Source organism: Entelurus aequoreus, linkage group LG14, assembly GCF_033978785.1.
Source record: "Entelurus aequoreus isolate RoL-2023_Sb linkage group LG14, RoL_Eaeq_v1.1, whole genome shotgun sequence".
Lineage (NCBI taxonomy): Eukaryota > Metazoa > Chordata > Actinopteri > Syngnathiformes > Syngnathidae > Entelurus > Entelurus aequoreus.
The window spans coordinates 1,081,749-1,099,606 of record NC_084744.1 but is presented as its reverse complement, the minus strand read 5'-3'; the positions used below and the strand labels follow the sequence as shown (position 1 = coordinate 1,099,606).

Genomic DNA, 17,858 nt, shown 5'->3' with positions numbered 1-17,858 from the left:
TACTTATGAGCAGAGTAATGTACTCCCTTTAGCTGTATTGTTAGCCACCTCGTACTTGCCATATTTTACGACTTAGAATGCATGGAAAAAGAAAAACGTGTGTTCTTGTCTTATATAAAAGGATTGTGAATGATAGGCAACATTCCAAAAAAGTGCAGTTGTCCTTTAAAAACACGAGAGTGCTGCCACAGAGATGATCTTTGACTCAGAAGGTCCTTTAAAAACTGCAGAGTCTTCCTGGGAACAACAACATAGTAATATCATGTATTTATATTACTCACATGTGAATAATGCTGTATAATAGACTGTATTTATAGTATTCACATGTGAATACTATCTATCTATATATATATATATATATATATATATATATATATATATATATATATATATATATATATATATATATATATATATATATATATATATATATATACTCAATTTGGTTTACAAAAACACAGGATAAGTTGTAAAATTCAAGTATGTGCCAGCACAAAGGAATTTTACAACTTATCCTGTGTTTTTGTAAACCAAATTGAGTTGACTAGGAATGTAGCCCAGCACACTATTGAGTTGACTAGGAATGTAGCCCAGCACACTATTGAGTTGACTAGGAATGTAGCCCAGCACACTATTGAGTTGACTAGGAATGTAGCCCAGCACACTATTGAGTTGACTAGGAATGTAGCCCAGCACACTATTGAGTTGACTAGGAATGTAGCCCAGCACACTATTGAGTTGACTAGGAATGTAGCCCAGCACACTATTGAGTTGACTAGGAATGTAGCCCAGCACACTATTGAGTTGACTAGGAATGTAGCCCAGCACACTATTGAGTTGACTAGGAATGTAGCCCAGCACACTATTGAGTTGACTAGGAATGTAGCCCAGCACACTATTGAGTTGACTAGGAATGTAGCCCAGCACACTATTGAGTTGACTAGGAATGTAGCCCAGCACACTATTGAGTTGACTAGGAATGTAGCCCAGCACACTATTGAGTTGACTAGGAATGTAGCCCAGCACACTATTGAGTTGACTAGGAATGTAGCCCAGCACACTATTGAGTTGACTAGTTGGCCATAGGAGGTGACATATTGATTATCTGACATATCTGCTTGGTCAATCCAACAAAGTTAACAAAATAGATAATATTTATTGTCTTGATATGGCAAAAGAGACTTCCATTGTTTAGTAGTTCTACTAACATAAACAAGGTCTTTATTTGCAGGTTGTTGTGCTAATATTAACCCTAAGTCTGTTTGTACTTCCATCCCACTGACAGCACCTTGCTGCTAAAAACAAACTTCATCTGCAAAGTAACAACTTTGCCTAAAATCTTGAAAGAACCTACCAAACTTAACACATCAAAGTAACAACAATTTCTAAAGTCTTGAAAGAACTTACCAAACTTAAGACATCAAAGTAACAACTTTTCCTAAAGTCTTGAAAGAACCTACCAAACTTAACACATCAAAGTAACAACAATTTCTAAAGTCTTGAAAGAACTTACCAAACTTAAGACATCAAAGTAACAACTTTTCCTAAAGTCTTGAAAGAACCTACCAAACTTAACACATCAAAGTAACAACTTTTCCTAAAGTCTTGAAAGAACCTACCAAACTTAAGACATCAAAGTAACAACTTTTCCTAAAGCCTTGAAAGAGCCTACCAAACTCAAAACATCAAAGTAACAACTTTTCCTAGTCTTGAAAGAACCTACCAAACACAAAACATCAAAGTAACAACTTTTCCTAGTCTTGAAAGAACCTACCAAATTTAAAGACATCAAAGTAACAACTTTTCCTAAAGTCTTGAAAGAACCTACCAAACTTAACACATCAAAGTAACAACTTTTCCTAAAGTCTTGAAAGAACCTACCAAACTTAAGACATCAAAGTAACAACTTTTCCTAAAGCCTTGAAAGAGCCTACCAAACTCAAAACATCAAAGTAACAACTTTTCCTAGTCTTGAAAGAACCTACCAAACACAAAACATCAAAGTAACAACTTTTCCTAGTCTTGAAAGAACCTACCAAATTTAAAGACATCAAAGTAACAACTTTTCCTAAAGTCTTGAAAGAACCTACCAAACTTAAGACATCAAAGTAACAACTTTTCCTAGTCTTGAAAGAGCCTACCAAACTTAAAGACATCAAAGTAACAACTTTTCCTAGTCTTAAAAGAACCTACCAAACTTAAGACTATAAAGTAACAACTTTTCCTAGTCTTGAAAGAACCTACCAAACTTAAGACATCAAAGTAACAATTGTTCCTAAAGTCTTGAAAGAACCTACCAAACTTAAGACATCAAAGTAACAACTTTTCCTAGTCTTGAAAGAACCTACCAAACTTAAGACATCAAAGTAACAACTTTTCCTAGTCTTGAAAGAACCTACCAAACTCAAGACATCAAAGTAACAACTTTTCCTAGTCTTGAAAGAACCTACCAAACTTAAGACATCAAAGTAACAACTTTTCCTAAAGCCTTGAAAGAGCCTACCAAACTCAAGACATCAAAGTAACAACTTTTCCTAGTCTTGAAAGAACCTACCAGTTAATGAACAGGTAGGTAGTATTTCCTGCTTGGCATTGCTGCCTGTCGCACCTCCTCCAGTGCCCACGGGTCAGCTGCAGGGTCATCAGCCAGGAACCACCATTCACCAACGTTTCACTCCTTTAATCCTGGAACGTCTCCTGGTGGCGGAGCAGTGACAGGGACGTCTCCCTGTCACCCCCTGCAGCTGATAGCTGTTACCCCCTGCGGCTGTTATCGGGGTTAGTTGTTCTTTCCCCAGCTCCTGTCCTTCCTCCTCAGCCAGAGCCAAAAGCTGCCTTTCTCGGCCTCCTCTGCCAGATCTTTTATGGCCTTTCTCAGCTTTCTTCCAGTCACTCCTACGTCCCTCAAAAGGCGTGTGGTTGACAGCCCCACGTAGCCTCGGCAGCCAACTTCTACTGGGTAGATGGTTGTCTTCCAGCCAGCCTCCCGGCACTCAGCAGCCAGCTCCGAGTACTTGGCCTTCTTGCGCTCAAAGGCGGCCTCGATCCCCTCCTCCGATGGTACGGTCAGCTCAATAAGGTGCACCACTCTTGCCTTGCTGGACCACACTACAATATCCGGGCGGAGAGATGTAGTGGTGATCTCCGTGGGGAACCGGAGCTGCCTATTGAGGTCAACCCTCATGTCCCACTCCTGGTCTGGGGAAAAGGGCCTTGCTGCTGTCTCTCTTGGCCTGATGTATCTTTGACCCCCCCCTTCCGTGACAAAGCTGGTATGGTTCTCTGCTGGTGGTGATTCTTTGCTGCCCTGTCGACACCCCTCCAGCACCTCCGCTAGTTTCCTCAGGACCTGGTCGTGGCGCCATCTATAGCGCCCCTGAGAGAGTGCTGTCTTGCAGCCCGACAAGATGTGCTGGAGGCTTGCGTTGGGAGCATTGCAGAGTGAGCAGCATTCCTCGTTCCCGAACCATTGGTGAAGGTTACGAGGACAGGGAAGCGTGTCGTAGGTTGAACGAATAAGGAAGCTGATCCTTGCCTGTGGAATCTTCCACAGGTCGGACCAGCTGATGTTCCGGTTGACCACTCCCTCCCAGGTTGTCCACCTTCCTTGTCGGCCCTGCGACACGGCCTTGATCTTATAGCGCTCTTCCTCCATCCTCGTCACCTCCGCCACCACCATCTCCTTCCTCTCCTTGCGGTTGGCCTTAGACCAGAACCGAGGCGCTTCTCCCCATCCTAGCCCTGCTCTTCCTGCCTGGACTCTGCCCATGAGCTCTTGGTGATGCAGCCCACTGACAGCTCGGTCAACCTCAGTTTGGGCTTTCCACTTTCGGCCAGTGGGAACCTTGGCATTGGCGTTCCTTACTGACTGGTCAGTGGACTCTCTTAGTTCGAGGACCAGCCTGGACTTCTCCTGCATATAGCCCAGACTGATAGACTGCAGTGGCAGCTGCAGTGCGTTCTTCCCAAAGAGGCCCGTTTCTGAAAGGCACCGTGGTAGTCCCAGCCACTTTCTGATGAATGAGTTGGCTTTTCCATCCATCTTACTCACGGCAGATGAGGGGATCTCGCTCATTTTCAGAGGCCACATCACCCTCCTGTAGAGTATGAACTGGTAGCACCAGACCTTGTACTTTCCAGGGAGTTGGCTCTGGTCGATCCTTGCCAGGCCGTCCGTGAGTTGTTTCATGACAGTCCTCCCCATCTGTTTATCGGACAGCTCTGCAGTGTACTGCCTCCCCAGGCTTTTGATGGGTTGCTCAGACAGGAGGGGGATTTTCTCTCCCCCGACGACAAAGATGGTGTTGTCGTTTCTGACTCCCCTTCTGAGTGACAGGCTACGGGATTTGGAGGGTTTGATCTTCATTCTGGCCCATGATGTCAACTCATCCACCCTTTTCAGCAGTCGAGATGTACATGCTGCTGTCTGAAGGAGGCTGGTGACATCGTCCATATAGCTCCTCAATGGGGGTAACCTCTGACCAGATGGTGTTTTGATTCCTCCAACCATTTGCCTTGCTCCGATGAGGATTATCTCAAAGGCTGCCACGAACAAGATTGGAGAAATGGCACACCCCATTGCAATTCCCACTTCTAGATGCTGCCACCCGGTGGTGAAGTCCTGGAGGGCAAAGCACATCTGCAGATCGCTGAAGTAAAGCGCTACCAGGTTCTTGATGCAGGGTGGCATGTGGAAGAACTCCAAGGCGTAGTTGATCAGCTGGTGTGGGACCGATCCGTACGCGTTGGCGAGATCGAGCCAGATGACATGCAGGTCGGTCTTCTCCCGCTTGGCCTTCTGGATCTGGTCCCAGATCATCGTAGAGTGCTCTACGCATCCTGGGAAACCTGGAACTCCTGCTTTCTGGCAGTTGGTGTCGATGTAGCAATTCTCTAGCAGGTAGGTGGTCATCCTTCTGGCCAGCACTGAGAAGAAGATTTTTCCTTCTACGTTCAGCAGGGCGATGTTTCTGAATTGGCCGATATTTTTGGAGTTTTCTTCCTTCGGGATGAATACCGCTACAGCCCTTTGCCACTCCGCTGGAATGAGTTGCTTTTTCCAGGCAGTTCTCATTAGATACCAGAGCAGTTCAAGTACCTTGGGGCAGTTCTTATAGAGCTTGTAGGGAACTCCATTGGGGCCTGGTGCTGATGAGGACCTTGCCTTCTTCACGGTTTGCCTAACTTCGCTGAGCTTGGGGGGCATGATGTTAAATTCAGCTGTCGGTGGCGCAGGCCGGGGCACGTACCCTGGTGTTCCTAATGGGACGTTTCTTAGCGGATCACTGTACTGCCTTTTGACGTGCTGTTCCATTTGCTCCCTGGTGGTTTCGAGCTTCCCGGACTTTTTCTCCTCCAGCAGTTGTCTGGCGTGCTTGAAGGGATCCTTGAAGAAGCTGGCTCGCTCTTTCTGCTTCCGTTTGCTACGCTTGCGGATGCGTTCAGCTCTGCGGAGCCTGGATAGCCTTTGCCTGACCTCCTCCCACAGGACTTTCAGACCTTCTCTCTCTGGCTGGGTTGCCTTCCTCCAGTTCTTGCGGAGTTGTCGGCGTCTTCGCACAAGCTCGGCGATCTCCTTTTCCCTCCTCCCCATTTCCCTTGGGGCAGTCCTCTGCTTGGAGATAATTTCACCAAACCTGTCTTTGCAGGTCTGGTATATGATGTCCCCAAACAGGTTAAGCTTAGCTTCGGCACCTCCATGCAACCTTTCCTCCAGGATCTTGGTCAGGTCTGTATCCAAAGTACGCCATGCCTCTGCTTCATTTGCCTTTGGCCATTTGAGCTTGTTCCTTCTTGCTGGTTTCTTGGTCTCTGCTTGTGGCTCTGTTCTGTGTGAGATGGTAGAGATTGGGTCTTGGTGCTCGCGTGGGGGCTCAGCCTCCACCGAGGGGCTTTCTTCCTCTGTGCCATCTGTGCTTTCAGCAACATTGGGTCCGTTAGCACTGTGGTTTTCTACCTGGCTTCTGGTCCCTCTTGTCTCACCCGCTGCCGCGGTGCAAGGTTGCTGTTGGCCTCTCTGACCACACTTTGCTTTCCCCTGGTGGACAACTTAAGACATCAAAGTAACAACTTTTCCTAGTCTTGAAAGAACCTACCAAACTTAAGACATGAAAGTGACAATTGTTCCTAAAGCCTTGAAAGAACCTACCAAACTTAAGACATCAAAGTAACAACTTTTCCTAGTCTTGAAAGAACCTACCAAACTTAAGACATCAAAGTAACAACTTTTCCTAAAGCCTTGAAAGAGCCTACCAAACTCAAGACATCAAAGTAACAACTTTTCCTAGTCTTGAAAGAACCTACCAAACTTAAGACATCAAAGTAACAACTTTTCCTAGTCTTGAAATAACCTACCAAACTTAAGACATGAAAGTGACAATTGTTCCTAAAGCCTTGAAAGAACCTACCAAACTTAAGACATGAAAGTAACAATTGTTCCTAAAGCCTTGAAAGAACCTACCAAACTCAAGACATGTCTGGTGTTCTTCTAGCTCCCCCCGCTCTTCGATGGTTGTTTCTTCTTCCTCCTGGGCTCCTTCAAGTCTCTCCGCAAGGAAGATCTGGCCAAGCTGCTGCGGGAGGCCGGCGGTCAACTTCTGAGTCGGCAGCCCAAAGCTGACAGTGACGTGACTCAAACCCTGGACTGTGCAGCTTACCACGCCATGCCAGGGTCTGACCAGGCCCTCTGTACTCAGTACATCATCTTTGACCCTCAGGGCCAGCACAAGGTCAATGTGCTCCGACGTGGCAAAGTGTGGTCGGCTCCTTCCTCCTGGATCATCGACTGTATCGCAGCCTTCCAACTACTTCCTGTGCCCGACCTTCAATCACTCTAGTTGTCTTTTATTTTGAAACACAATTATTAAATCATGGACGCCACTTCCACTTCCAGTGTGTATTTTATTAGCCTTTCTTGTTCTTCTCCTCAGATATGCATAGTCCCTTCCTAGAGGAGATCTACCCTACATGACTGACACCTAGAGGAGATCTACCCTACATGACTGACACCTAGAGGAGATCTACCCTACATGACTTACACCTAGAGGAGATCTACCCTACATGACTGACACCTAGAGTTGATCTACCCTACATGACTGACACCTAGAGGAGATCTACCCTACATGACTTACACCTAGAGGATATCTACCCTACATGACTTACACCTAGAGGAGATCTACCCTACATGACTGACATCATGTGTTGTCTTCATTATAACACTTATATAAGACTTTTAAAGTCATTGTGATAGTAGGCTAATATAACTAATATAGACACTTCATGTGTCATTTATAAATCACTAACTTCTGCCTTGGTTCTGCTCAAAGAGACAAATGATGAGCTCACCTGGTTTTCTTAGTCATGCACTCTCACACATGTATATTGTTATTACTGTTATTGTTATTCATATTGTTAATATTATTATTATTATTATCATCATAAAGTACCAGCCTGGAGAGAGAGAAATACGCAAGTTTTGTTAGCTTTTAGATTCGGTTCTTGCTAAGGTGAGGCAACTGTGGTGGACAAAGCAGGAGAGACGGGCGACCATTTTAGACAGTCTAGTTCATTCTCTCAGAGCTCTGCTATTTTTATTCTTTGTACTTACTCTTTTTTTGTTCAACTTCAATTCTAGTCTTTGTTTTAATGCAAACACCAATTCCTCTGTTTTGAGACAATCCTACTTCCCCCCCAGAGTCATCACAAGAGACAATCCCACTTCCCCCCCAGAGTCATCACAAGAGACAATCCCACTTCCCCCCCAGAGTCATCACAAGAGACAATCCCACTTCCCCCCAGAGTCATCACAAGAGACAATCCCACTTCCCCCCCAGAGTCATCACAAGAGACAATCCCACTTCCCCCCAGAGTCATCACAAGAGACAATCCCACTTCCCCCCCAGAGTCATCACAAGAGACAATCCCACTTCCCCCCCCCAGAGTCATCACAAGAGACCCCACTTCCCCCCAGAGTCATCACAAGAGACAATCCCACTTCCCCCCCAGAGTCATCACAAGAGACAATCCCACTTCCCCCCCAGAGTCATCACAAGAGACAATCCCACTTCCCCCAGAGTCATCACAAGAGACAATCCCACTTCCCCCCAGAGTCATCACAAGAGACAATCCCACTTCCCCCCAGAGTCATCACAAGAGACAATCCCACTTCCCCCCAGAGTCATCACAAGAGACAATCCCACTTCCCCCCCAGAGTCATCACAAGAGACAATCCCACTTCCCCCCAGAGTCATCACAAGAGACAATCCCACTTCCCCCCCAGAGTCATCACAAGAGACAATCCCACTTCCCCCAGAGTCATCACAAGAGACAATCCCACTTCCCCCAGAGTCATCACAAGAGACAACCCCACTTCCCCCAGAGTCATCACAAGAGACAATCCCACTTCCCCCCAGAGTCATCACAAGAGACAATCCCACTTCCCCCCCAGAGTCATCACAAGAGACAATCCCACTTCCCCCAGAGTCATCACAAGAGACAACCCCACTTCCCCCAGAGTCATCACAAGAGACAATCCCACTTCCCCCCCAGAGTCATCACAAGAGACAATCCCACTTCCCCCCCCCAGAGTCATCACAAGAGACCCCACTTCCCCCCAGAGTCATCACAAGAGACAATCCCACTTCCCCCCCAGAGTCATCACAAGAGACAATCCCACTTCCCCCCCAGAGTCATCACAAGAGACAATCCCACTTCCCCCAGAGTCATCACAAGAGACAATCCCACTTCCCCCCAGAGTCATCACAAGAGACAATCCCACTTCCCCCCAGAGTCATCACAAGAGACAATCCCACTTCCCCCCAGAGTCATCACAAGAGACAATCCCACTTCCCCCCCAGAGTCATCACAAGAGACAATCCCACTTCCCCCCAGAGTCATCACAAGAGACAATCCCACTTCCCCCCCAGAGTCATCACAAGAGACAATCCCACTTCCCCCAGAGTCATCACAAGAGACAATCCCACTTCCCCCAGAGTCATCACAAGAGACAACCCCACTTCCCCCAGAGTCATCACAAGAGACAATCCCACTTCCCCCCAGAGTCATCACAAGAGACAATCCCACTTCCCCCCCAGAGTCATCACAAGAGACAATCCCACTTCCCCCAGAGTCATCACAAGAGACAACCCCACTTCCCCCAGAGTCATCACAAGAGACAACCCCACTTCCCCCCAGAGTCATCACAAGAGACAACCCCACTTCCCCCCAGAGTCATCACAAGAGACAATCCCACTCCCCCCCCAGAGTCATCACAAGAGACAATCCCACTTCCCCCAGAGTCATCACAAGAGACAAAGTCTTTGAACAACTTTTCATTTCATGTCTAACTAAATACTTTGTGTCATACTGAGGAGTCCACGTCCATTACAGTGCACATTGAAGGTCATTTACATGGACACATGTGGAGCACCAATGGTTGTACCAACTTTTTGTTTGTGTACATTAATCATGCTCCTTATTATTATTATTAAACCTTTTCAGATCTCCTCATGTCCCACAATGCACTGCAAAGTAAGAACCCTTAGTGAGGTGATTGTATGTTAACAGTCTTCCTGTGTGCTCTTTTTCAGCCACACTTTCTACACTTTTACTCATCAAATACAACCATTTTTTGGAGGTACATGATGTACTTGTGGAGGTATGTGATGTACTTGTGGAGGTATGTGATGTACTTGTGGAGGTATGTGATGTACTTGTGGAGGTACGTGATGTACTTGTGGAGGTATGTGATGTACTTGTGGAGGTACGTGATGTACTTGTGGAGGTATGTGATGTACTTGTGGAGGTATGTGATGTACTTGTGGAGGTATGTGATGTACTTGTGGAGGTACGTGATGTACTTGTGGAGGTATGTGATGTACTTGTGGAGGTATGTGATGTACTTGTGGAGGTACGTGATGTACTTGTGGAGGTATGTGATGTACTTGTGGAGGTATGTGATGTACTTGTGGAGGTACGTGATGTACTTGTGGAGGTATGTGATGTACTTGTGGAGGTATGTGATGTACTTGTGGAGGTACGTGATGTACTTGTGGAGGTATGTGATGTACTTGTGGAGGTATCAAGTAGTCTCATTGCAGGGACTAAGTCATGTGACTGGATCTAGTCTCATTGCAGGGACTAAGTCATGTGACTGGATCTAGTCTCATTGCAGGGACTGAGTCATGTGACTGGATCTAGTCTCATTGCAGGGACTAAGTCATGTGACTGGATCTAGTCTCATTGCAGGGACTAAGTCATGTGACTGGATCTAGTCTCATTGCAGGGACTGTCATGTGACTGGATCTAGTCTCATTGCAGGGACTAAGTCATGTGACTGGATCTAGTCTCATTGCAGGGACTAAGTCATGTGACTGGATCTAGTCTCATTGCAGGGACTAAGTCATGTGACTGGATCTAGTCTCATTGCAGGGACTAAGTCATGTGACTGGATCTAGTCTCATTGCAGGTACTAAGTCATGTGACTGGATCTAGTGTCATTGCAGGGACTAAGTCATGTGACTGGATCTAGTCTCATTGCAGGTACTAAGTCATGTGACTGGATCTAGTCTCATTGCAGGGACTAAGTCATGTGACTGGATCTAGTCTCATTGCAGGGACTAAGTCACGTGACTGGATCTAGTCTCATTGCAGGGACTAAGTCACGTGACTGGATCTAGTCTCATTGCAGGGACTAAGTCACGTGACTGGATCTAGTCTCATTGCAGGGACTAAGTCATGTGACTGGATCTAGTCTCATTGCAGGGACTAAGTCACGTGACTGGATCTAGTCTCATTGCACGGACTAAGTCATGTGACTGGATCTAGTCTCATTGCAGGGACTAAGTCATGTGACTGGATCTAGTCTCATTGCAGGGACTAAGTCATGTGACTGGATCTAGTCTCATTGCAGGGACTAAGTCATGTGACTGGATCTAGTCTCATTGCAGGTACTAAGTCATGTGACTGGATCTAGTCTCATTGCAGGGACTAAGTCATGTGACTGGATCTAGTCTCATTGCAGGTACTAAGTCACGTGACTGGATCTAGTCTCATTGCAGGGACTAAGTCACGTGACTGGATCTAGTCTCATTGCAGGGACTAAGTCATGTGACTGGATCTAGTCTCATTGCAGGGACTAAGTCATGTGACTGGATCTAGTCTCATTGCAGGTACTAAGTCATGTGACTGGATCTAGTCTCATTGCAGGGACTAAGTCATGTGACTGGATCTAGTCTCATTGCAGGTACTAAGTCAAGTGACTGGATCTAGTCTCATTGCAGGGACTAAGTCATGTGACTGGATCTAGTCTCATTGCAGGGACTAAGTCACGTGACTGGATCTAGTCTCATTGCAGGGACTAAGTCACATGGCTGGATCTAGTCTCATTGCAGGGACTAAGTCATGTGACTGGATCTAGTCTCATTGCAGGGACTAAGTCACGTGACTGGATCTAGTCTCATTGCAGGGACTAAGTCACGTGACTGGATCTAGTCTCATTGCAGGGACTAAGTCATGTGACTGGATCTAGTCTCATTGCAGGGACTAAGTCATGTGACTGGATCTAGTCTCATTGCAGGGACTAAGTCACGTGACTGGATCTAGTCTCATTGCAGGGACTAAGTCACGTGACTGGATCTAGTCTCATTGCAGGGACTAAGTCACGTGACTGGATCTAGTCTCATTGCAGGTACTAAGTCATGTGACTGGATCTAGTCTCATTGCAGGGACTAAGTCATGTGACTGGATCTAGTCTCATTGCAGGTACTAAGTCATGTGACTGGATCTAGTCTCATTGCAGGGACTAAGTCATGTGACTGGATCTAGTCTCATTGCAGGTACTAAGTCATGTGACTGGATCTAGTCTCATTGCAGGGACTAAGTCATGTGACTGGATCTAGTCTCATTGCAGGGACTAAGTCATTTGACTGGATCTAGTCTCATTGCAGGGACTAAGTCACGTGACTGGATCTAGTCTCATTGCAGGGACTAAGTCATGTGACTGGATCTAGTCTCATTGCAGGGACTAAGTCATGTGACTGGATCTAGTCTCATTGCAGGTACTAAGTCATGTGACTGGATCTAGTCTCATTGCAGGGACTAAGTCATGTGACTGGATCTAGTCTCATTGCAGGTACTAAGTCACGTGACTGGATCTAGTCTCATTGCAGGGACTAAGTCATGTGACTGGATCTAGTCTCATTGCAGGGACTAAGTCACGTGACTGGATCTAGTCTCATTGCAGGGACTAAGTCACGTGGCTGGATCTAGTCTCATTGCAGGGACTAAGTCATGTGACTGGATCTAGTCTCATTGCAGGGACTAAGTCACGTGACTGGATCTAGTCTCATTGCAGGGACTAAGTCATGTGACTGGATCTAGTCTCATTGCAGGGACTAAGTCACGTGACTGGATCTAGTCTCATTGTAGGGACTAAGTCATGTGACTGGATCTAGTCTCATTGCAGGGACTAAGTCACGTGACTGGATCTAGTCTCATTGCAGGTACTAAGTCATGTGACTGGATCTAGTCTCATTGCAGGGACTAAGTCATGTGACTGGATCTAGTCTCATTGCAGGGACTAAGTCATGTGACTGGATCTAGTCTCATTGCAGGGACTAAGTCATGTGACTGGATCTAGTCTCATTGCAGGGACTAAGTCATGTGACTGGATCTAGTCTCATTGCAGGGACTAAGTCACGTGGCTGGATCTAGTCTCATTGCAGGGACTAAGTCACGTGACTGGATCTAGTCTCATTGCAGGGACTAAGTCATGTGACTGGATCTAGTCTCATTGCAGGTACTAAGTCATGTGACTGGATCTAGTCTCATTGCAGGGACTAAGTCATGTGACTGGATCTAGTCTCATTGCAGGGACTAAGTCATGTGACTGGATCTAGTCTCATTGCAGGGACTAAGTCATGTGACTGGATCTAGTCTCATTGCAGGGACTAAGTCATGTGACTGGATCTAGTCTCATTGCAGGGACTAAGTCATGTGACTGGATCTAGTCTCATTGCAGGGACTAAGTCATGTGACTGGATCTAGTCTCATTGCAGGGACTAAGTCATGTGACTGGATCTAGTCTCATTTCAGGGACTAAGTCATGTGACTGGATCTAGTCTCATTGCAGGGACTAAGTCATGTGACTAAATCTAGTCTCATTGCAGGGACTAAGTCACGTGACTGGATCTAGTCTCATTGCAGGGACTAAGTCACGTGACTGGATCTAGTCTCATTGCAGCGACTAAGTCACGTGACTGGATCTAGTCTCATTGCAGGGACTAAGTCATGTGACTGGATCTAGTCTCATTGCAGGGACTAAGTCATGTGACTGGATCTAGTCTCATTGCAGGGACTAAGTCATGTGACTGGATCTAGTCTCATTGCAGGTACTAAGTCATGTGACTGGATCTAGTCTCATTGCAGGGACTAAGTCACGTGGCTGGATCTAGTCTCATTGCAGGGACTAAGTCATGTGACTGGATCTAGTCTCATTGCAGGGACTAAGTCACGTGGCTGGATCTAGTCTCATTGCAGGGACTAAGTCATGTGACTGGATCTAGTCTCATTGCAGGTACTAAGTCATGTGACTGGATCTAGTCTCATTGCAGGGACTAAGTCATGTGACTGGATCTAGTCTCATTGCAGGGACTAAGTCATGTGACTGGATCTAGTCTCATTGCAGGGACTAAGTCACATGACTGGATCTAGTCTCATTGCAGGGACTAAGTCATCTGACTGGATCTAGTCTCATTGCAGGGACTAAGTCATGTGACTGGATCTAGTCTCATTGCAGGGACTAAGTCATGTGACTGGATCTAGTCTCATTGCAGGGACTAAGTCATGTGACTGGATCTAGTCTCATTGCAGGGACTAAGTCATGTGACTGGATCTAGTCTCATTGCAGGGACTAAGTCACGTGGCTGGATCTAGTTTCATTGCAGGGACTAAGTCATGTGACTGGATCTAGTCTCATTGCAGGGACTAAGTCATGTGACTGGATCTAGTCTCATTGCAGGTACTAAGTCATGTGACTGGATCTAGTCTCATTGCAGGGACTAAGTCATGTGACTGGATCTAGTCTCATTGCAGGGACTAAGTCATGTGACTGGATCTAGTCTCATTGCAGGGACTAAGTCACGTGACTGGATCTAGTCTCATTGCAGGGACTAAGTCACGTGACTGGATCTAGTCTCATTGCAGGGACTAAGTCACGTGACTGGATCTAGTCTCATTGCAGGGACTAAGTCATGTGACTGGATCTAGTCTCATTGCAGGGACTAAGTCACGTGACTGGATCTAGTTTCATTGCAGGGACTAAGTCACGTGACTGGATCTAGTCTCATTGCAGGGACTAAGTCACGTGACTGGATCTAGTCTCATTGCAGGGACTAAGTCACGTGACTGGATCTAGTCTCATTGCAGGTACTAAGTCATGTGACTGGATCTAGTCTCATTGCAGGGACTAAGTCACGTGACTGGATCTAGTCTCATTGCAGGTACTAAGTCACGTGACTGGATCTAGTCTCATTGCAGGGACTAAGTCATGTGACTGGATCTAGTCTCATTGCAGGGACTAAGTCATGTGACTGGATCTAGTCTCATTGCAGGGACTAAGTCATGTGACTGGATCTAGTCTCATTGCAGGGACTAAGTCATGTGACTGGATCTAGTCTCATTGCAGGGACTAAGTCATGTGACTGGATCTAGTCTCATTGCAGGTACTAAGTCATGTGACTGGATCTAGTCTCATTGCAGGGACTAAGTCATGTGACTGGATCTAGTCTCATTGCAGGGACTAAGTCACGTGGCTGGATCTAGTCTCATTGCAGGGACTAAGTCATGTGACTGGATCTAGTCTCATTGCAGGGACTAAGTCATGTGACTGGATCTAGTCTCATTGCAGGGACTAAGTCATGTGACTGGATCTAGTCTCATTGCAGGGACTAAGTCATGTGACTGGATCTAGTCTCATTGCAGGGACTAAGTCATGTGACTGGATCTAGTCTCATTGCAGGGACTAAGTCACGTGACTGGATCTAGTCTCATTGCAGGGACTAAGTCATGTGACTGGATCTAGTCTCATTGCAGGGACTAAGTCATGTGACTGGATCTAGTCTCATTGCAGGGACTAAGTCATGTGACTGGATCTAGTCTCATTGCAGGTACTAAGTCATGTGACTGGATCTAGTCTCATTGCAGGGACTAAGTCATGTGACTGGATCTAGTCTCATTGCAGGGACTAAGTCATGTGACTGGATCTAGTCTCATTGCAGGGACTAAGTCACTTGACTGGATCTAGTCTCATTGCAGGGACTAAGTCATGTGACTGGATCTAGTCTCATTGCAGGGACTAAGTCATGTGACTGGATCTAGTCTCATTGCAGGTACTAAGTCATGTGACTGGATCTAGTCTCATTGCAGGGACTAAGTCATGTGACTGGATCTAGTCTCATTGCAGGGACTAAGTCATGTGACTGGATCTAGTCTCATTGCAGGGACTAAGTCACGTGGCTGGATCTAGTCTCATTGCAGGGACTAAGTCATGTGACTGGATCTAGTCTCATTGCAGGGACTAAGTCATGTGACTGGATCTAGTCTCATTGCAGGTACTAAGTCATGTGACTGGATCTAGTCTCATTGCAGGGACTGTCATGTGACTGGATCTAGTCTCATTGCAGGGACTAAGTCATGTGACTGGATCTAGTCTCATTGCAGGGACTAAGTCATGTGACTGGATCTAGTCTCATTGCAGGGACTAAGTCACGTGGCTGGATCTAGTCTCATTGCAGGGACTAAGTCATGTGACTGGATCTAGTCTCATTGCAGGGACTAAGTCACGTGGCTGGATCTAGTCTCATTGCAGGGACTAAGTCACGTGACTGGATCTAGTCTCATTGCAGGGACTAAGTCACGTGACTGGATCTAGTCTCATTGCAGGTACTAAGTCACGTGACTGGATCTAGTCTCATTGCAGGGACTAAGTCACGTGACTGGATCTAGTCTCATTGAAGGGACTAAGTCACGTGACTGGATCTAGTCTCATTGCAGGGACTAAGTCACGTGACTGGATCTAGTCTCATTGCAGGGACTAAGTCATGTGACTGGATCTAGTCTCATTGCAGGGACTAAGTCATGTGACTGGATCTAGTCTCATTGCAGGGACTAAGTCATGTGACTGGATCTAGTCTCATTGCAGGGACTAAGTCATGTGACTGGATCTAGTCTCATTGCAGGGACTAAGTCATGTGACTGGATCTAGTCTCATTGCAGGGACTAAGTCATGTGACTGGATCTAGTCTCATTGCAGGTACTAAGTCATGTGACTGGATCTAGTCTCATTGCAGGGACTAAGTCATGTGGCTGGATCTAGTCTCATTGCAGGGACTAAGTCATGTGACTGGATCTAGTCTCATTGCAGGGACTAAGTCATGTGACTGGATCTAGTCTCATTGCAGGTACTAAGTCATGTGACTGGATCTAGTCTCATTGCAGGGACTAAGTCATGTGACTGGATCTAGTCTCATTGCAGGGACTAAGTCATGTGACTGGATCTAGTCTCATTGCAGGGACTAAGTCACGTGGCTGGATCTAGTCTCATTGCAGGGACTAAGTCACGTGACTGGATCTAGTCTCATTGCAGGGACTAAGTCACGTGACTGGATCTAGTCTCATTGCAGGTACTAAGTCATGTGACTGGATCTAGTCTCATTGCAGGGACTAAGTCATGTGACTGGATCTAGTCTCATTGCAGGTACTAAGTCATGTGACTGGATCTAGTCTCATTGCAGGGACTAAGTCATGTGACTGGATCTAGTCTCATTGCAGGTACTAAGTCATGTGACTGGATCTAGTCTCATTGCAGGGACTAAGTCACGTGACTGGATCTAGTCTCATTGCAGGTACTAAGTCATGTGACTGGATCTAGTCTCATTGCAGGGACTAAGTCATGTGACTGGATCTAGTCTCATTGCAGGGACTAAGTCATGTGACTGGATCTAGTCTCATTGCAGGGACTAAGTCATGTGACTGGATCTAGTCTCATTGCAGGGACTAAGTCACGTGGCTGGATCTAGTCTCATTGCAGGGACTAAGTCATGTGACTGGATCTAGTCTCATTGCAGGGACTAAGTCATGTGACTGGATCTAGTCTCATTGCAGGTACTAAGTCATGTGACTGGATCTAGTCTCATTGCAGGGACTAAGTCATGTGACTGGATCTAGTCTCATTGCAGGGACTAAGTCATGTGACTGGATCTAGTCTCATTGCAGGGACTAAGTCACGTGACTGGATCTAGTCTCATTGCAGGGACTAAGTCACGTGACTGGATCTAGTCTCATTGCAGGGACTAAGTCACGTGACTGGATCTAGTCTCATTGCAGGTACTAAGTCATGTGACTGGATCTAGTCTCATTGCAGGGACTAAGTCATGTGACTGGATCTAGTCTCATTGCAGGGACTAAGTCATGTGACTGGATCTAGTCTCATTGCAGGGACTAAGTCACGTGGCTGGATCTAGTCTCATTGCAGGGACTAAGTCATGTGACTGGATCTAGTCTCATTGCAGGGACTAAGTCATGTGACTGGATCTAGTCTCATTGCAGGGACTAAGTCATGTGACTGGATCTAGTCTCATTGCAGGGACTAAGTCATGTGACTGGATCTAGTCTCATTGCAGGGACTAAGTCATGTGACTGGATCTAGTCTCATTGCAGGGACTAAGTCACGTGACTGGATCTAGTCTCATTGCAGGGACTAAGTCATGTGACTGGATCTAGTCTCATTGCAGGGACTAAGTCATGTGACTGGATCTAGTCTCATTGCAGGGACTAAGTCATGTGACTGGATCTAGTCTCAT

The 17,858-nt window shown here is 46.3% G+C and overlaps 1 protein-coding gene across 2 annotated transcripts in view; it reads left to right on the top strand.

The window, feature by feature from the left end:
- The window catches only part of LOC133664231 (BRCA1-associated RING domain protein 1-like), a 52,705-nt gene extending 44,910 nt beyond the window's left edge, over window positions 1-7,795 (top strand). Inside the window, exon 10 of one of the 2 annotated variants that reach the window (XM_062068726.1) lies at window positions 6,492-7,795. In XM_062068726.1, coding sequence (XP_061924710.1) covers window positions 6,492-6,836 — 345 coding nt within the window. In that variant the 3' untranslated portion in view covers window positions 6,837-7,795. The remainder of the gene's footprint in view (window positions 1-6,491) is intronic. The other variant, XM_062068725.1, reaches the window with a different exon arrangement.
- The last annotated feature ends 10,063 nt before the right edge of the window (window positions 7,796-17,858 follow it).